Source organism: Pyrgilauda ruficollis, unplaced genomic scaffold (assembly GCF_017590135.1).
Source record: "Pyrgilauda ruficollis isolate IOZ18807 unplaced genomic scaffold, ASM1759013v1 scaffold79, whole genome shotgun sequence".
Classification (NCBI taxonomy): Eukaryota; Metazoa; Chordata; class Aves; order Passeriformes; family Passeridae; genus Pyrgilauda; species Pyrgilauda ruficollis.
In genome coordinates this window covers 1,291,287-1,311,734 of record NW_024529821.1, presented here as the reverse complement: position 1 = coordinate 1,311,734, position 20,448 = coordinate 1,291,287, and the positions used below count along the sequence as shown (strand labels likewise).

Here is a 20,448-nt window from a genome sequence, read left to right as displayed (position 1 = left end):
TTTAAAGCAAGATAAATTGTGATACTCACGTTTATGGTATGTTTCTAATCCTTTTCTCTACCTTCCTGCTATATAGTAGTGTCAGCACTTTGTGAGGACCAGTTCGACCACCCAAACAAAATTTTGTACTCTTCAGGACCTTTGTCCTATTCTAAAAATCAAGGACCCAGGGCCAAAGCTCTGTCCAACTGTTGCACAAAGACCTGGCATGTCAAAAGGGAAAATTACCAGGAAATTATGTAAATTAGTTCCAAATATACTCAGCTTAACTTGGCATATAATTTGCTTTGTCAGGGCCACCGAGCTGCCCAAGCACCACTGGAGAGCAAAGCACTGCAGAAACATTGCTACAACTTCCACAATGGCTGGTTTACCTAAAACCATTTCTTCTAAAGAAGAAATATGCAGCTGGACACCTGTGCAGTGGATGACATTACCAAACCAAACTGTTTGTGACTGCAGGACAGACCTCCCTGGCTCACGGCCGAAGGACTGGCAGCCTGGGACAGCTCTGCGGCCACTTTGCTGCCGCACTGCCTCCTCTCTTTGCCTTCCTCCCTCATCACCCCTTCCTGACCCTGTTTCTACCACACAAACCCCATAGGACTGTCCAGATAATACTTTATTCCAACAGCACATCCATCCCCTTTCAGCCCATCCCACGGACACCCCACCCTACAGGACCTGATTGTACCAGCTGTCACACAGTGCCATGTTTATAAGTTTGAGGTGATGGCACAGCTGATAGCAAATATGCATCGCAACTGTCCAAAGGAGAATGACAATAAACCAAAAAGGAATAAATACACAAAGTCCAGAGCATCTTCCCTCACAAAGTACACATATAGGTTATATGCAAGTAAGAGCTATAATGTGATAAAAACAAACCCTGGGGGAGCAAAAGGATCACTGTAACAACATTAAAAACAGCACAGCCAAAATGTACGTGGTTTGAACACAGCACAGGAAAGGTTAGCAAAGAAAAATATTGAAGTAACTTAAATAAACAAATTACTCCTGATAAGGTCTTTGGAAGCAAAAATGAGTGGTAAGTGTCTAAAATGGAAAGTTAAAAACCTCTTTTACTTCTTTTTTATTTTGTTATGCAGCAAAACAGGAAAAAAAGCATTTATTACAACACTGGTTTTCATTTATATATAAATTTCTAACATCAGCAATAAATGTCTTTGAACCTACTAATCACTTCTTAGTTCAGGTAAATTCTGAGGCTGACCCATGGCCACCAGCGCAATCAGAAAGAGATAAAATGCAAATTTAAATACGGTACTAAACCACTTAGAGCAGTTTCCCACCACAGCTCACAGAGTTTTTCCCTCATCAGAATCTGACCTTGGGGTGAGAAGGCAAACTCTTTTCACTACTAGGTAAGGGGAAAAAGTAAAATAAAAAATAAAAAAGAGGAACAATGTTAATTCATTTCCTACCACTTCCAAAGAATATGACTTTGTAACTTTGTTCCTGAAGTTGTCATAACATCTTAATAAATGAATCAGTCTTATAACCGCTTGCAATTATAATATCCAGATCACTCTCATCTTGCTATTAACTTTGCCTTCACATAATGAACTACAAAATAACTTGGGGCCACACAGATGTCAGCCTCCCACTAAAGCAGAGTTACAGTGTTGGGTCAGGTCACCCAAGCCTTATCCGGTCACAAGAGAGGGGTCTCCAGAGCTGAATTTGCACAACATTCTCCTGTGGAGCGTGCTCCTCTCACCCATGCAGAACTTTTCCTGCTGCATACGTGACTGCTGCCTCTTGTCCTCCACGTGCACCTCTGATTTTTCTGCTGCTGGATTTTGGTAGCTCTGCACTCTGCCTGGTGGCCCAGGCATGTCTGGCATTGTGTAGGTGGCTTTGCTGTCCCATGAGTATGTCCATGGCAAAACAGGCAACCAGGAAGGGGCATGCAACTTCTTAAGACTCACAAGCTTCTTTCAATGCAAATACCTGTTTTCTTTTCCCATTTAATTTCAAGAGGCTGGCGGTGTGTACAGTGGACTTTTCTCTGCTAACACAGCTCTCCAGCCCTGCAGAGCTTTGCTGGCATGGAGATGGTGCTGGGAAGAGCAGCACAGTGCCAGAGACCAGGCACCTTGGTGGCAGCAAGGGGACCACAGGGGCAACTGTAGCACCTGCTCAGGCATGTGTGGGTAACTACAGAGTCATAGAATCACCGAGGTTGGAAGAGACTTTTCAGATCATCCACTCCAACTGTCCACCCAGCACTGCTCCTGTACCCCTAAGCCACTAGACCACATCACCCAGCACCAGGTGTAGGTGCCTGTTGAGCACCTCCAGGGTGGGCACTCCACCACCTCCCTGGCAACCTGTCCTCATGTCTGACCCCCTGAACAGGGAAAAATATGTTTTAATATTTAATCTGATTCTCCCGCCTCTCTTAAAGCCATTTCCTCTGGTCCCCTCTCTGCAGACATGGCAGAAGAGACTGGCCCCATCTCACTACAGCCTCCTGCCAGGGAGCTGTACAGCGCGAGGAGGTCCCTCCTGAGCTCCTGCAGACCAAACAGCCCCGGCTCCCTCAGCCACTCCTCGTCAGACAAGTGCTCTAAACCTCTCACGAGCCTTGGTGCCCTTCGCTGGACACGCTCCAGCACCTCAATGTCCTTTTTAAAGTGAGGGGCCCAAAACCAGACGCAGAACTCAAGGTGTGGCTTCACCCATGCCGAGTACAGGGCATGATCATTTCCCTGATCCTGCTGGCCAAACTATTCTTGATACAGATACAGGGAAGAGACTGGAAAGAGCTAGTGGGGTGGGAATCCTGTCATCCAGCAGCCCTTTGCTGGAGCATCCCAGTGGTGAAGCGAGGTGAGGTGAGGTGAGGTGAGGTGGGGTGGGGTGGGGTGAAGCGGGGCAGGGCAGGGCAGAGGAGCCCGGGGAGGGAAGGTGCTGAGGTGTGGCAAGGTGATGTGGAGCCACACACGCAGCAAGGCAATGCTGAGGCAGCAGCTCCAGCCTCCACCTCGCCTCCTGGGCTGCTGCAGGCTAGGCAGAAACTGGCTCTGCCTATTCCACAAGGCTTCTAGAGAGCAGTACAATAAATCAGCCCTACAGAGAGACCTTGATAAATCAGAGGGCTGGGCAATTACCAGCTGTGTGAGGCTTAAAAAGGGAAAGTGTTGGATTCTGCACCTGGGATGGGACAACCCCAAGGTGCCTACAAACTGGGGAACAAGACCCTGGAAAGAAGTGCTGTGGAAAGGGACCTGGGGGTCCTGGTCAGCAGCAAGTTGAATATGAATGAGCAGTGCCCTGGCAACCAGGAAGGCCTGCTGTGTCCTGGAGGGCAGCAGCACAGCATCGCCAGCCGGGCCAGGGTGGGGGTTGTTCCCGTCTGCTGTGCTCAGACATGGCTTCACCTCGAGTCCTGGAGGGAGTTTTGGGCACCACAATAGAAAAAAAGATATTAAGCTATTCGAGAGTGTCCACAGGAGGGCCACAAGGATGGAGAAGAGCCTTGAGAAGCCATATGAGAGAAGAGGCTGAGGACACTTGGTCTGTTCAGCCTGGAGGAGACCTCATTGCGACTTCCTCATGAGGGTTAGAGGAGGGGCAGGCACAGGGGACCGGTTACAGGACCCAAGGGAACAGCCTGAAATTGTGTCAGGGCAGGTCTAGGTTGGATATTTAAAAAAGGTTCTTTATTTGGAGGGTGGCTGGGCACTGGAATAGGTTCCCTAAGGAAGTGGCTGCATAACCACACGTAACAGAGTTCAAGAAGCATTTAGACAACACTCAGGGGTACACGGTGGGATTCTTAGGGATGGTCCTGTGCAGAGCCAGTAGCTGGACTCGATGATCCTTGTGGGTCCCGTCCAACTCAGCATATTTGATTCTGTGAAATCACGGCAGCCCCCGGCCTCACGGCGCCAGCGCTGCCCTCCAAGGGGGGCGCGGCGGTGAAGGCGCTGCCACGCTCATCATGGCGGCAGAGCAGGCACCACCCACCCGACATCGCGGCCCCGGGGAGGCTCCCACACGGGCGCTGCCCGCTGAGCCTCGGCTGCTGCACCGGGAGCTGCGCGGGCGCCCATCCACCCGCGGTGCGGAGCGGCACAGGAGCCGCAGGGAGCCGCGCCCACCCTTTGCCATGCGGTGACCGAGCGGCTCCCCCGCCATCGGCGGGAAGATGTCGACCGGCTGCCCCGGAAGCGCTTGGGGAGGCGCCAACATGGCGTGGCGGTGCTGGGCCCGCGCCGGGGGTCCGCGGCCGCACAGGTGCCGCCGGCACGGCAAGGGACGGGGAGGGTAAGGGAGGGAAGAGGCGGCTGGGGCGGGCGGTGCTGACGGTTCGCATGTTTCCCCCGCAGGCTGGCGCTGCTGCTGCTGCAGCCGCGGCGGGGTTTCCGCCGGGCGCGGCCGCGGCCCGAAGAGCCCCCGGCAGCCGCCACCGAGGCGCGGCCCGGCCCGCCGCCCCCGCGCCGCAGCCTCTGCCCGCCGTCACCCACCACGGCCGCCGGCCGTCCCTCGCCGCGCCGCCTGGTGAAGCCGCTCCTGTTCGCCGTAGGGGTAAGTGGCTCCTGGGCTGGGTGCTGTGCCCGGCTGGGGGGAGCGGGGCGGTAAGGAGCTTATTCCATCTGTCTCGGGAATGTTTCCTCCCTGGGCTTCGCTTCTCACTCCCTCAGAGTTAACGCAAGGTTCTTGGCCAAATACTGTAGCGTTATAATGAGCTAATACAAAGTAACTTCAGCTAAATCAATGGAAATACTGTCGAAGTATCCCAGTTTCATTCCATTTCGGTGAACTTAGTAATTTCATTGACCAATTTTGTTTGTGAACCTTTTTGATAAAGCATCCTCTCATGACACTGAACATCCAGTAAACCTGAGGAAATGGCCTCAAGACGCACAAGGAGAGATTTAGATTAGATGTTAGAGGGGGAAAAAAAAAAAGAACAAAACGGGTTGCAAAGCATTGAAACAGGCTGCCGAGAGCAGTGGTGGAGTCTCCATCCCTGAAAGTGTTCAAAAAGCACGTGGATGTACTCGAGGTCATGGTGAACTTAGTGGTGGTGCTGGCTTGGACTCATGCTCTTAAAGGTGTTTTCCAGCCTTAAGGACTGTGTCATGCTGTGATTCCCGCTGGTCAGCGGTGCCACAGGTCCCTCTGCCGTGCCCGGGATGCGGCATTAGCCCGGGATGCGGCATTAGCCCGGGATGCGGCATTAGCCCGGGATGCGGCATTAGCCCGGGATGCGGCATTAGCCCGGGGTGTGCCATTAGCCCGGGGTGTGCCATTAGCCCGGGATGCGGCATTAGCCCGGGGTGTGCCATTAGCCCGGGATGCGGCATTAGCCCGGGGTGTGCCATTAGCCCGGGGTGTGCCATTAGCCCGGGATGCGGCATTAGCCCGGGATGCGCCCGGCCGGGGCCCCGGGGCGGAGCGGTCACTGAGCCTTTGTCCGGTGTCGCGCAGTTCACAGGCTCGGCCTTCGGCTCCGCCGCCATCTGGCAGTATGAGTCGCTCAAGTCGCGCGTCCAGACCTACTTTGAGGAGGCTCGAGCGGACTGGATGGATAAAATGCGGCCGCAGAAGAGAGGCGAGTTCAGAAAGCAGGTACGCAGAGCCGGGCCCGGGCTGCTCGCACAGGGGCGGAGCCCTGCGGGGCTGCGAGGGCAGCTGCGTCCCTCTGGTGTCAGCATCGTTTGTGCAGATACTTGTCCTGGTTTTTCTGATTTGGAGCTTGCAGAAATATTGGCTTCTCAAAAAATTGCAGTAGATAAGTTGACTTGCAAGGAAAACTGATAGAATTAGTTCTAGAAAACTGTAACTTGATGTTACTGCAAAAGTTATAGTGGAAAAATAGGGAAAAATACCATCTTCACCCAGAACTGCAGGAAAGAGAAGTCAGTAGTAGGAATTTGTTCATCTAAACTAGGTACCATTTTCTTTTTCACCATAAAAAAAATCTCAACAAATGTTCTTGCTTTATCTTAAGTGCACTCAAAAGTGAACATGAATTCCCAGAGGACAGACCTAGATTAAATTCTCAAACTTATGCTTAAGGCTTTTCAGTTCTGTGGCTTCTGAAATGGATTTGTATTTTCAGCCTCTAAACCCTTAAAAATATGAGGTTTTAGAGAGCTTTTTTACTTTAAGAGCTGACATTTCCACACAAGTACTTTTGAGTTTGGGCAGCAAGAACAAAATAAGTGCTACAAGATTTGTTATAAATTTAGTTGGCATCCCAAAAGTATCAGTCATTTAGTTTTTAATTAAGTGTACTTAAACCTAACCTAAACATTCATGTATGTTTGCATTTGTTTCAAGGTTACTACTAGCTTGTGATAGACTGGGCTTGATACTCTTTCAGGTCTGCTTGTCCAAGGGAAGTAGGGCTGAGCGTGGAGCTGGAGAGGCTCGGGATCCTGGGCAGGACACACAGGAGCTGTTTTTCTAATGTGTATGGTGCACACCAGCACTGCTGTGGAAATGGGCATGTGGGATAACCCTGGTGGGCAGCAGAACTCCATGTGGCTCCTTGCTCACAGCCCCCACAAACCCCCAGTGGGCTGGGGGAAGAAGAAAAGCAAGACAACTTGGGGGTAAAGATAAAACAATCACCAAAAAATCGTTTAGTAAGTGTGTGAAGAGAGAAGAAAGCAAGTGACGCATAGGCAGCCACTTTCAATCTCCTGTGGAAAGACCAGTGCCCAACAGTTCATGAGAAAAATACGTTAAAGCTCCTGAAATCCTCTCTTTTGGGGAGATGCCGTTGTTTGGTAGGGAATATCTCTGGTTAGTTCAGATTACCTGCTTGGTTGTGTCCCCTTCCAGCTTGTTGCAGCCTGCAGCGGCAGAGTGAGAAATGCAAAAGATCTTGATGTTGTATAAACACCATTCACCAGAATGTAGAACATTAGTGGGTTATCAGTACTGTCTTGGTCAAAAATCTAAAACACAGAACCATGTATAAGCAGCTAGAAAGAAAATTACCTTTATCCCAGCATACTTTCTTGCTTGGTGTATATGAACTTCAAGGGAGATTATGATCAGCACTTAATATTTTTAAATAATTATGTCTTTATACTTTTGTTTTCCTTCAAAACCTGAAGGGGAAGATCTGGTGATTAGCTATCCAAAAAAGAAAACTAAACTGCCCTGTTGTTAATAGGCTTAAACTCCCAACCCCCATCTTCAACAGGTAAGTTCTGTTTCTAAGAGTTGAGGATTCCCCCGTTGTTTCTGAGCGTATATAATCCTTGTGTTGTAGAAAAATCATGTCTGTTCTGTGTTCTTATACTGAAGAATATCCTCTGCCAGAGAATTAAACAAAAAATGCAATGAAGTTGTTACTTTGATATCAAATAGTGAATACTTTCTTTCATACAGCATCCCCTGCCTCCAACCTGCAGATAATTTTTATGACATTGTCCCCATCAATATGGTTGGAAGGTCACTGAGGTGGCAACAAAATATGTCCAAAATGATTACAAAAGCTGAGGAAGGGAAAGGGGGGTGCAATTTGTCTGTGTGCTGACTGCACTCAAAATAAACTTTTTCAGGGGTTTTAAACTTGGAGGAGGGCTGGGTGAACTGGACGCAAGGGGGAAGGATTCCACATCTTGTGAGCCACCTCTGCAAAAGTGATCCTGGCACAAAAGTGGAATCACTCAAAGGTGGGTGGTGTGATGTTAGACAGCATTAGGGTGAGACTTAGTCGAGGCAGGATTTATGCTAACTTTGGCTAATCTGCTAAAGTCAGCATTATGGGCTAGATCTTTGTTTAATGCAAGCAGGGTAAACCCACTGGAGTTGTGCAAAAGGATATAACCCCATTCTTTTTGGAAAAAGTCTTCATCCTTATTGTGGTATTTTATGAAAAGGAGGGTAGATAGCTGTTCTTCAGTAAGGAAATGTCAACTTGAAGAGCTAAAGCAATCAGAAGTAAAAACATTTTGAAACTGATTTACTTCACAGATTTCAAACAAATGCTTTCCATTCTTAAAAACGTATAAGCTTTACATGGCTGTTTTTGAAATTGCAAGTGCTTCATGGTGGCATTGATGGAGAACAATTCTGTTCCAGGTTAACAGCTGGTGGAATAACCTGACTGAGGGTCAGCGGACTGTGACAGGTTTGTGTTAGCTTACAAGTATTAGACATTCACAGGAAGAGAAATATGGCAAACAGGTACAGTATATTAAAACAGATGGCTTTCATACCATGTTTAGGTTGTTGGGCACAAAGCATGTGTAAATTTACACCTGCACATACACTATTTCTGCTACCATTCCTTCTGACAAACTATTTTTTGTATGCCTTAAAAAAGTTCCTGTGCATCTGTGTGAGAGAGTGTGGAGGATTAAGTAGAATCCTCCCCCAGCAATATTTTGCTTATGAATTATGAAAAACAGCAAATGCTTTTAGAAGAAATAGGTGGATATATTCCACTGAAATGTGGGAATTAAAAATTCCCTAATAGTTACATACTTGCAGTATGATATATGAAAAGTAGCAAAAAATAATCTTTGAGCTTTCCTTTGGTTATAATGTAGTTTTGATTGGTTAGCCTAGTGCCAGGTGAAATCCCTGAGATAAATGTAATGTGTGAAACAAAATTGATGGATTCAAATCCAATAGCTGAGCCCTATCTCCTGCTACATATTTTACATTAAATATTTTCTGAATCTGTATTAGCAGGTTGTTAGTGTAAGGTTACTTAAATGCCATTTAACAGTTATTTTCACCTTTTATGTTTTCAGCTATTATAAAACATTTTAAGTACCTAAATGCTTGGATATAAATAGAGAAGGCATTTTAAACAAGAAATAATATATTTTCATTATGTTTCCAATAATTTGCACTCCTACTGAAAGTAGAGTGAGATAGCAATAACATCTGTGAAGTAAAAAGCTGTGCATTTGCTGTCTCCCAAAGGTCACAAAGCCCATTCAACTTTGCAATTTTCTTAAAACAAAAACTCCCCCCCAGAAATGGACAGGATATGTACTGTGTATTTGTGTGGCTCCCCCAGTCTTCTCCTGTTGTGCAGTTAAATGCAGCTGTGCAGTAGATCAGTGGCATTTGGAAATAAATAGCAAGAGGGACAGGAAATGGGACCTCTTAGATGGCTCCTGTTTCATTGATTCTGCAATAGAATATAGCAGTTTGAAACCATAGCTTGAACCTTCTCAGCACACATCTTTGTGGATTCATTACACTCTGTGTTAGAACAGTTGCAATTAAATGTCATATTTCTGAAAGACTTCCACTATAAAAATGTAGCTTCCAGTATTTTTCCTTGCTTTTTCTAGACTGTGTACAGAGTAAGAAGTGGATATTGCTTTTAATGGAATTGTGAAGAAAAAGTACAATTCTACAAGCTGTCTTTTTAAATACTTGCTTTCAGTAAGCATTATGGTTTGTTACCTTTGTAATTTGCTTTTATACTTTCTTTTCCCCTCTTGATAGGTATTATAGCTGCAAATGTCTTTGTATTCTGTTTGTGGAGACTGCCTGGCATGCGACGGATTATGTTTACATATTTCACCTCAAATCCATCCTCCAGTAAGTGAACAATAATTCAGGTAGCTTTCCTACACAGAGATGTAATAGAACCTCTGATGCTGCAGAAGGCTCAGGTGGCATGTGGCTTGCTTAGAGCTCCATCACCCACAAACAATCTCAGTCATGCTCAAACACATTATTCCATCTAGGCAGGAAATGGTTTGAGGGGAAGAATGTTAGGAGTAATGGATTTGATTTTTTAGAACAAACACAACTGGTGCTTTTCTAAATATTGTGACATCAGAACAGTTGCCTGCTACCTGACCTTTTCCTGCATGCAGTGGGATGCAGCAGCTCCTGCCTGAATAAAGGTGAGAGGTGCTTTTCCCAGTGACATCAGCCAAACTGCTTTCTTGGACAGAATGCAAATCGAGCCACTCAGTGAAAGAGGAAAAGAAGCTGTACTACATAATGCCATTCATAAACTAGACTCAAATGTGATTATTTCCCCCTTTAATGTTCTGTGGGATGCAGATAGAACCATCATCAGTCATGTGCATGTATCTTTTCATCAGTAGACGAGGATTAGTCTGTATGTTGTGTACAGAGTCCTTGCTTCAAAGCTGTGCTTTCAATCACATTAAGAAAACCCAAGCATCAACTTGGCTTTCACTGTGTATGAAATGTGCTGAAGATATTAACATAGGAAAAAATGTAGTAATATTTAATGGCAGAAAAATGGGGTTTCATTTCTACAGCAGAGAAAATAATTAAAAGGACAAGAAGACAAACATGTTCTGAAGGTGCTTCCTTCTGCCTCTTAATTTCTGCTGAAAAAGTGGAAACTCAACCAGTTCCCCCACACACTCCAAAGCTAAAGATATCTGCTACCCAAATCTGAGCATGTCACCCCAAACACTCCTATTTTATATAATGTTGACCTTCAAACCTGCTAATTGGCTTGTTTGCATTTTCAAAGCTGCCATTTCAGTGAGGAGAGCTAGTTTCCTTTTTTTTCAGAAAAGAAAATGTTTTTTCTGAATTCTTCTTTGTTGCAAATTCATTATATATGGCTGCTCATGTATTAAAAATCCTTTACCATATACATATATAAATGAAATACCTTTTTTCTTTTTCAAAGCATAGGACATGTGTCATAATGTTTTCTATGAAACAATCCCCAGTAGGTAACTAAGACTGTTATTACAGCTTGCTTATCTTTGGGGTACATGTTCTACCTTTCCAAAAGGCGTTGCTTGGAATTTGAAATTTTTTCATTGCTGGGTTTATTTCCTAGCTTATATTTGAGAATCTAGGCATAATTATCCTATAGTGTCTCTTGATACATTTCTAGTCTACGTGACGTGTTGCAAATTAAAATACTGACTTCATGTGCATTGCTTTTCTCTTTTGTAGGAGCCCTGTGTTCTCCCATGCTGCTCTCTACGTTTAGTCACTTCTCTCTCTTCCACATGGCAGCAAATATGTATGTTCTGTGGAGCTTTTCCAGCAGCATTGTCTCTCTTCTGGGCTGTGAGCAGTTCATTGCAGTGTATCTTTCTGCTGGTAATGTTAAATATATATATTTACAACACTTAAAAAATATAAATATGTGTTCATACAAGTAAACTGTGTGCTTGGTTAATAGATATATGATGACAGATGGCCATTGTTCAGTCCCACACATTGCTTTATACTAAAGGCAGTACTACTTTGCTGTCATACAGATTTTTGGTAGGTTTAAGATACTGGGCTTTTAAATATGATAAAACTGTATCTGGTATTAATTCCTGCTTTACTACCAAAATAAAATAGCTGTTAATACAGTCTCTATATTAACAGAGGAATTTTTGTGACAAAAGATGACAGTTAATTTGTACTTTCTGATGCTGGTCTGCATTGCTGCCATCATTTCCAGTAGTAATTTCTCTTTTTCAGGGGTTATCTCCACTTTTGTCAGTTATGTTGCAAAAATGGCCACAGGAAGGTTTGAACCATCCCTTGGAGCTGTAAGTATCTTGGAATATGAGAGACTGGGACTAATCATGATCTTTGAAGCCAATTTGAAACCCTGCTATATTCTTTCACCTCTTTAAAAGCCAATAGTATATTTGGGGTAATGGAAACTAGAAAGGTTTACCACAATCAAGTAACCAGGAACAAACTGGTTCTCCTGTGCAACAACTTGCCTGTTCTTCAGATACCTTAACCTCCACTGCAGCAGCTGCCCAGAACTAACACCACTTAATGCTGAGGGTTGTAAATGAGTCCTGAACAGCAGGAGCTCTTGTCCCTGAGCAGATCAGTTATGTAACTTTTTATTGCAAAAATGGTATTTTGTAATTGTGTAGCAGTCTTCTCTAATTAAAAATAGAATACTTTGGAAAGAGATAATGTAATCAGACAATCAGACTCAGCATGTGATCCCAGTGGAAGTTGTAGGGCATGCTGTGCAGGAAGGGCAGCACTCCTGCCAAAAGTCTCACCCGATGAACAATATGAGGCAGGCTGAAGAGCTTCTTTAGCTGCCAGTTCTTTCCGAGTGTTTTTAGTAGTAGAATGTTTTAAAACATTTAGCTTGCATTAAATTTGAGGTTAACCTAGGCATTTGCCAGGTTTTAAAAGCTTAACTTACTATACTAAATAATTTTGATAAAAGCCCAAAGTCAGATTCTCATTATTCTGTTAGAATGAAAAAAACTGTTTAGCTGTGCTGAAGTTAGAACTTTTGGAAATGCTATGTGTATTGTTCCTTTGTCTTATTAATTAATTATATCTGGAGCAAGTTACTTTCTCTTAGTCTTACTGATCTGAACTTAGTGAAATTACCACACATTGCATTAGTTTACTGCATTCAGAGCCTTTCCATTGAGATTATTTCAGGGATACAAAACCCCATGGTCAGTTTAGTACAGTCCAGGGAATTACTTGTTTCCTTGACAAAAGGTTTTTGTTCCTGTCCATCTGTTACTTTCCTTGGTTTTGTACAAGCTTCAGAGTGTTTAGCTTCTTCAAATGTGTCTATGCTTGATTGATACATATAGAATTTCTAGGGCTTACTTGGGAAAAAGCACATTTCCAGAAATCATTATCTTAAATTCAGGAGTATGTATTTCTTAATTATATAAGAGGATTTGAAGGATGTTTTTTTCCTCAGGATTTATAATTCTAGATATTGAAATTAAATAGTGGTGTCTTGTTTTATTTTTATTTAGAACTTTTTTGTGGTGCTTTGAGTTTTACCACAGGGCTGCATTTGAAAAGCTAAAAGGAAAAAGCTAAAAGGAAAACAGATTCACATGCAGAAAAATATATTATCCCTTATGTAACATGTTAGCTTGCTTTGATGTATTTTCCTGTATTTCCAGTCAGGAGCTATAATGACTGTCCTTGCAGCCGTGTGTACGAAGATGCCAGAAGCAAAACTGGCCATCATACTTCTTCCGATGTTCACATTTACAGCAGGAAGTGTAAGTGCCTTTGAACTTCAAAGAAATGCTACTCTCAAAACATTTTCCCCCTACCTCTGCAGTGTCTGAGCATCTGTCCTCTTCCTCTGTGTTTCTAAGCTGTTACATTTATTTTGAAAGAGAAGAGGGGCCACGGAAGTCCCAGGGATCGATTCTGAATTGTTACAGCCTAGCAGAGTCGTTACAGCAGAGGGTGGTGAATTCAGAATTATCCTAAATTCCATCCTCTGTGGGTCTGTTTCAGATCTAATCCCAAGAAGTGAAAGAATTTGGGAGGGAGTCAGGTTCACCTGTCTGAGGAAACCTACATACACATCCTCTTCTTTCTGATGGGTGGTATTTTTATAGCAGCACTTGAAACAGGCTGATGTAAAACTGGTACATGGTCTTTAAAGAAAAATGTATCAAGATGGGAAACACAGAATTTCACTTCTCAAGATCACATTCCAGCCCTGGAGGAACATTTGCCTTCTCTTTTACATATCATCTTTTGATACTTTTAGGAACACTGTTGGAATTAGAAGTAGGCTACTAAGACTTGTCTTCATGTGTAGTACTAGACTCCTTTTTTTTTTTTGTTTCATTAAGTTCTTTTATGCACCACCACTGCCACATTTAAGAAAAGCTTCTCATGTATATCTCAACTTGCTTTAATAAGTTAATCATGTTTGGTCCTACTTAAAGGTGTTTTACTGCTTAAAGCAGTTAAGCCAGGTCATTCTAAGATCATGAGATTTAATACTCTTTATAAGTGAAGCTTATAGATTTGAACAAGCATTCTTAGATGTAGTCTTCATGTTTTTCTTGCACTTCTGCTTGGGTTTACCTGGGGTTTTTTGCATGCTACCTTTTAACTGTGTCTTTCTTTTAAAAGATGGCCAGGGTGGAAATGTAGGCAGAGCCACTGAGAGCATTGTCATGAGCAAGTGCTCACTGCAAAACAGGAGCAGTATCAGCTGCTGCAGTGGAAACATTGGAATGATTTTGGTCCAACTGTATAACTGTTTATCTAAACTTTACGGACTCCTTTAATCTACCTTACCTACACTGTAATGGGCTTTCAAATTAAACAAGCCAGTGTAGCAATGGAGCTTCCATTCTAACACCTATGCTTAAGGAAAGAAATCCTGCCTAAAGTACCATTTAATCCTAGCATTAAATCTGTCAGTCTTTATGAAGTGAGGCATTTAGTAAAGTCTTGTGTATTGACAGTTATGGTGCCTTGTGTCTCCTGGAGTTGGTACACCAGCAGCTTGTGTTGCTCTGCTGTGGAGTTGTTCACTGCCATCCTGATTTTCTGCCTTCCAACAAATGTTTATATCAGATAAGATAACAGGGATACTGCCCCACATGTTCAATCCACTAGAAGGTAGTGGTTCAGGAGCACAGATCCACATAAATCTAAGCTACATCAGAATTAGAGAATGAGAATGTTGCAATTACATATTTTGTGGTGTCTTTTATAGCATGTACTCTTTCAAGTAATTTTTGTTTCCTCCTGACCCAAGTTTGGTATTTGTAGCTTTAGAAACGAAGACTGGAAGAGACTGAGTGTTCAAAAAGGACACATTCCCACCCTGCATTCTGTAGCTGCTCACATCTCTATTTTGACAGCACAATACAGCTGGGGACTGAGTCTCTTGTTTTAAAACAATTTTTACAGTAATTTCTTTGATATAAAATCTATAGGATGTTTTTTGATTCTGAATTTTTGCTCTGTGCTAGAATAAAAAACTGTTATAATTGGCTATTTTATGCTGTGACTGATCCTGTCCATTTCATGTTCTCTCGTTTCTAGGCTTTAAAAGCCATAATTGCATTTGACACTGCAGGGCTTGCTTTAGGCTGGAGACTTTTTGACCATGCTGCACACCTTGGGGGAGCTCTCTTTGGAATGTAAGTCTGTATTTGTTAACTCTGTTTTGTATTTAAATTAATCCTGTATTTTTCTCTCCTCCTATATTGCTGAAGTGTGGGGTTTTTTCTGTAAAGTTGTCTTAACTAGCAGTGAGTACAACTCACTGTTACCCTTTTAGTGCTGTAAAATTTTATGAAAAACATTGTTAACTGATGAACTGAAAGAATTGAGCTGAACTGCCTTAGAACCATGGATTTAATGTCAGGTGGTCCTGTAAACCTGGGCTGGCTGTTTCTGTCCTGCACTTGCCAGCACATTGAAGAGGGTCACAGGGCAGAAAAGATTCCCACAAAACACAGAATGGACAAATTAAAATAACTTTAAAGAGCTAAAAAAATGTCTTTGTGTCCGTGTTTTCCCTCTAATTGCCAATTTACAGAGAGCTACAGAGTTAATAAAAGCTCAGGCCAAATTCCTTTGAGCGGCCTCTAGTGCAGATTTCTCAGTGTTGCTGTATTGCCTTTGTGGGGACCCTTCCTAATTAGTAAGAACTACTAGAAACAAGTTTGTAGGAAACAGTTCTGTATTGTTCCATGTTTGAACTACATTGAATTTTTCCCCTTCTACCCAACTGCACACCTATTGCTAAGTGCATTTTTTAATATTTTATGTGGGCATTTGAAAAGGCTACCTGACATTTCACTAGGCCAGACTTAAAGGCAAACCAGCTTGTAGACCAAATGGTTTCCTATTTCTTGGCTTTGGTGTCAGTAAGCTCTGTGCTGTACAGTCTCCTTTTCTCCCTGTCTCTGGTATCACAAATGCCTCTGATGTAGTCTTGCTGATTCATAAGTGCTTTCTGTCCTGATGGATCTGAATCAGCTCCTTCATTGTGATGAAGGAACAATCTGCATTGGTAAGGCAGATTCACATATGAAAAGAGGATAGTTGCAGTAAAAATGGTCCAGACAGCAAGTTTCTTGCTGTCCTCACCTACATATGTTTTACCTTTTTGTTCTACTCAGTGATGATTTTGGTCACTTCATCCTAGAAGAGAAAGGGCCTTATTTAGGACCTATGTTGAACGGCCAAAGTATTTTCTATACATTGCCTCCCACTTTGGAAAGCAGCTGTATGATTTAAAGGGATTGATTTAAAGGGATGGCCAGTTCACTGGCTGCTGGCTCACAGAAAAGTGCTTTTGTTCCTCAGGATTCAGGTGTGGAGTTGGGCTTGGGAGAGAACCTTCAACCTCTTTTCATGTGGTTGCTTCCCCTCATGCCTCTCCACCATAACCTCCATTGCTTAATCACTTATGTTGATATTCATATTATTAGCATATATAATTGTCTGTGAATATAAACAAAGCTAGAACACTTCAATAGATTAATGTTCAGGTGCATACAGAAGAAAATTCATTTTGAATGGAACATGGTTGTTCCTTATGGGGCAGTTGTATTTATATAGGAGAAGAAAGAACACTTTTCCTTGGTGTTGTCAGCAAGGATCAGCTCAAGCAACAGAACTGTTTTAACAGTCTTTTAAATGGAGATAATTTTTTATGACTTTCTTTCCCAGGTGGTACGTGACTTATGGCCACGAGCTCATATGGAAGAACAGAGAACCACTGGTGAAAGCTTGGCATGAAATGAGGACAAAGAACACAGGAAAGGGAGGAGGTGGAAGATCTAACTGATTCTAATCCTAGAGATTCCTTGTGCCCAAGTGGTATCTTACTTGAAGACATGGGATTGAATTGGTTTTGAAGGTTTTTTTGCTACTCCACATTAAGCCTCTAAGGAGCTGAAGTTTCTAATGTAACAAAATTATGTTACAAAAATTCGTATCCATAGAAAATGAACTCTGACAAAGGTGGAACAATAAAGGTTTTTATTCTATTGCTTTCTGAGGTAACAGTCTGCATTACCTTTTTAAAGGTGGAATAAAACATGTTTTTCAATTAAGTGACCTAAATCTCTGTTAAAAAAAAAATGGAGTGCAACTGGTTAATACTTAGGAAGATAAACATTTTCAGAACTGAGGAAGTTAATGGATCACACACACTCCTAATGTCTGCCAGACAATACAAGGTGCTTTTCTAAAAGGGAAAGTGGGACTCAAATAAGGCTAATATGGTAAAGTTCAGTGGTTCTTATTGTTGAAATTATTGGATGAAGTGAGGCAATGGTCTTGTTTGATTTGAAACTTGAAATATGTGAAGCAATACTGGATTGTTTGCCAAGGCTTATGTACTGGTTTAATGGTCCAGCTTTGTCACCTGTGGCTTATTCAACTTGTGTTTTTTATTTCTGTTGAGTTCCAACAAGATTTTGGATCTTACTAGATTTTACTACAATGATATATCCTTTTCATAATTACGTGCAGGGGAAGAATCACATACTGTGGTTTTTTATATTCTGCCATGAGTTACACTCCTTTATGTGTTCTTTCACTACATTGATTTGGGGGTGGGGTCGAGGGGTATTCTTTAAGCTGTGCTGTATTGTTACTTTTCTTTAAGGTTTTTTTAAGAATTTTAAACCTGTAACATCTGGTTCAGAATCTGCCAGTTTTAGAAAATAAGCAGTTTCAGCAAAAATAGATGAGGTGCCTGAGATCAGCAACGCTGTAAACAGAAGTAACCACTAAGGAAAGCCTGAGGGTAGTACCATGACCAATGTTCCTATTTTACAAGTAAAATACGGATTTGGGATGTGCTGCTACTCTGTGCCTGTCGTGCAAGGATGGTACTGAACTGATTGCAAAAGGCTGGGGAAGCTGCCCAGACACAAGCTGGTGGGTTTAAGCCCTTAACTCTTTCCTGTCAGCTGAGTTAATCCTTCCACTGCCAAAGAACATGTTGCATTTGTAAGAAGCAACTTGGCGTGTGTTTTTACTTTACAGCAGTGCCTCACATAAAATAAATTTTCTCTGGGGAAAGGGACTGCATAATGCTAAGTGGCACCAGTTTTAATAAATGGTGGAGTACAACATTGGTGGAAACTCCCTGTCTCAGGCCAGTGCTTGTTAAATTTTTTTCTTCATTAGAAAAATGAGGCACTAGAGTATTTGTAACTTCATGTGCCTGGTGACATAAACGCTTAAAAATGAAGGAGCTGGAGTATCTAATATTCCTTTGCTCTTCTCCTGAAGTTTTCTGGCTTTCAGTTTCCAGTCTATCACTTACTCCCCGTTCCTGCTCTGTGCTGTGGTATTCTGGCCAAGCATGCCAGTTCCCAGAGCTTCGGGCACAGTGCAGCCCTGCCCGCAGCAGAGAGAGGGCAGCCGAACACACGGTGAAAGCACAGCCACGGAGAAGCCAGCAGCAGCAGATGATGGCCTCTGAACAGGCTTATGCTAAGGAAGCATTTCATGCCAGAGAAGCTCAAAAGCCGTAACTCAGACTACTTCACATGCTGGGTTTGCATCTATTGTGTTTGTCCACTCCTTTTTTCTCCCTGTTTCTCTTCCTTGTGTTACCTCTTGTCCACTCAACAACTTACCTAGTCTCTTCAACAATTATCTATTTGCTGAGCGTTTTTCAGAGATCCTGGCTGAAAGCAGCAGGGAGTAATGCTGCAGGAAATAGTGTATTAAACCTGAAGAACATTATATTTTACAGGTCTAGTAGGATAAGCTGAAGTTGCAATTAAGTTCTTGAACATAGCACCAGTACCTCCTGGCCCTGTATCATCTGCAGAGAATGAAGTCCCACTTGTGCTGTGTTAGACCTCCCTGCAGCATGCTACTGCACTCTTTCAGCTTGCAGGAAGGGACTCAAAGCACCTGAAAAAAACATCCTGGAACTGCCACAGAGGTTTGGAAGTTACCAGTTTTCCAGCCAGTGTCTGTGGTTTGAGGGTCTCATGCCTAAGCTTCACCTTAACTTTTGGCATAAGAGCATTCACCCTTCTAAAGGGTGTTCACTATCTCAGTTTTCCTCATTTATAGAGACCCTAGAGGTGTGCACCATATGTAAGGTTGTACAAAAATCTTCACCAAGCAGTGGCTAAGCATTGGGTTTCATGTCACTTTGCACCTGAGCCTCTGCAGCATTGTCTGGGAAAGACAAACTCTTTTCTGTCCAAAATTACTTTAAAACTGCAATAGGAAAACCAATTCTCAAGTCACCGAGACAAGGAATGCCCTGAAGTTACAACAGCTCACTAGAGCACATAAGAGACCTTTCTGGCAAGCAAGTATGCATTTCTTGCAAAATGTGGCATCAGCACATGTCAATATCTCAGCATTTAGTCACACCTTTGACTGAAAAAGAAATTAGAAGAATGATAGAAAAAGCCCAAAATCCAAACCTAGAAAAAAACAAAAATAACCAATCACCTAAACCAAAATCAACCACATGGAAAGACTTCCCCCTCCCTTTTCAAAGAGATTATTGTGAATAAAAATACAATGTGGTGATTATGTGGACACTTGGCAGAGACAACAGCTAGTGTTTGTGTAGGAAAACAGCAATAAGTATAAAGTTGTGGTTAATCATGTAGACACAATTCTTCATCCTTTTTCAGTGGCTTTAAAGTCTGTTTTGGCCTTGCCATGTTTAAGGAATAATTTGTTTCAGTGATCTGCTCTATTGGAATTTCATTTTAGTGTTAAAACTGTTTGAGCTTTCAGCCCCCATTCCTGGCAGCAAGAGCTGTTTTGCCTTCTGATTTGATGGCTTTTGTCTTAGTGTTGCAGTATTCCACCCCTCCTCCCCGCAAGCTTTTAATCATGACAAATCTTCTAAATGCAGACAACTTTTTAATCTCATCCAGCATCTTCTGATTTTCCTGTCTGAGTTAGCCTTTGTGCCAATTTCATCCTACAAGCTGTGATGAGCAGCTGCTCAAAGCACTCCCTGATGCTGTAGGTGGGCTCAGAGACAAGCAGTGCCAGAGCTGAACTCAGTACTAGGAAGCGTCAGGCACAGGATGAGCAGAGGCATCCGATTTATTCGCCAATGTATTTTGCTAAGTCAGGCCTAGGAAAAAGGATCAGAGCATCATTTGTACTGTGCCAGTGATAACATGATAAAGCAGATGTTCTGTTTTCTCCCATGGCTGTAAAGTCTGTTTCTCTTTACCAGACATGATTTATTTTTTAAATATTTTAAAAATTACAATGTCGAATAGAGCAGTTCCAGAAAACCAAGAAGAGGAGAAAATTAATAAATATCTCCCTGGATATTCCTAAAAGCAGAATTACATTTGTGAAGTTTTTAGAAAGCAAATGAAACACAGCATCCAATAGCCTGTGTAGTATGGTGACAAAAGTTCTGTGTTGGGATCAAAATGTTTTTACTGGACATTTCTGGGTCTCCTTGCCCCAGCTGACATGTGAGATGGGGGGATGGTGAAATCAAAACGTAGCAGCAGGGGCAAGTGCTAAATCAGATATTTAGGACAGCAGGATCATCTGCAAAGGAATTTCTTTTTGTCCCATGATTGTGTTCCAGAGAGATGCCAAACACTCAAGGAGAGGTTCTGCCCCTGTCCATATGCACATTTCTAGTCCTCCTTCACCCCAGGAGCAGGTGTAAATCTGGACTGAAGTGAGGTGCTAATACACTAGGATAGAAACCGCTTAGCTGACACAGAGCAATAAATCTTACCTTCTCAA

The 20,448-nt window shown here is 42.9% G+C and overlaps 1 protein-coding gene across 1 annotated transcript; it reads left to right on the top strand.

Moving 5' to 3' along the window:
- Window positions 1-4,175: 4,175 nt before the first annotated feature.
- Window positions 4,176-16,790, top strand: PARL (presenilin associated rhomboid like). The gene is made up of 10 exons (XM_041486997.1): window positions 4,176-4,266; window positions 4,359-4,557; window positions 5,464-5,604; window positions 8,077-8,125; window positions 9,463-9,558; window positions 10,915-11,064; window positions 11,437-11,507; window positions 12,867-12,968; window positions 14,767-14,864; window positions 16,405-16,790. The coding sequence occupies exons 1-10, from the start codon at window positions 4,178-4,180 to the stop codon at window positions 16,520-16,522; spliced, it is 1,113 nt and encodes a 370-aa protein (XP_041342931.1). The 5' UTR covers window positions 4,176-4,177; the 3' UTR covers window positions 16,523-16,790.
- The last annotated feature ends 3,658 nt before the right edge of the window (window positions 16,791-20,448 follow it).

Coding starts and splice junctions, on each gene's coding strand:
- PARL (XM_041486997.1), top strand. CDS start 4,178: ATGTCGACCGGCTGCCCCGGAAGCGCTTGGGGAGGCGCCAACATGGCG. Junction 9,559..10,914: donor CACCTCAAATCCATCCTCCA/GTAAGTGAACAA, acceptor TCTCTTTTGTAG/GAGCCCTGTGTTCTCCCATG. Junction 14,865..16,404: donor GGGGGAGCTCTCTTTGGAAT/GTAAGTCTGTAT, acceptor TTTCTTTCCCAG/GTGGTACGTGACTTATGGCC.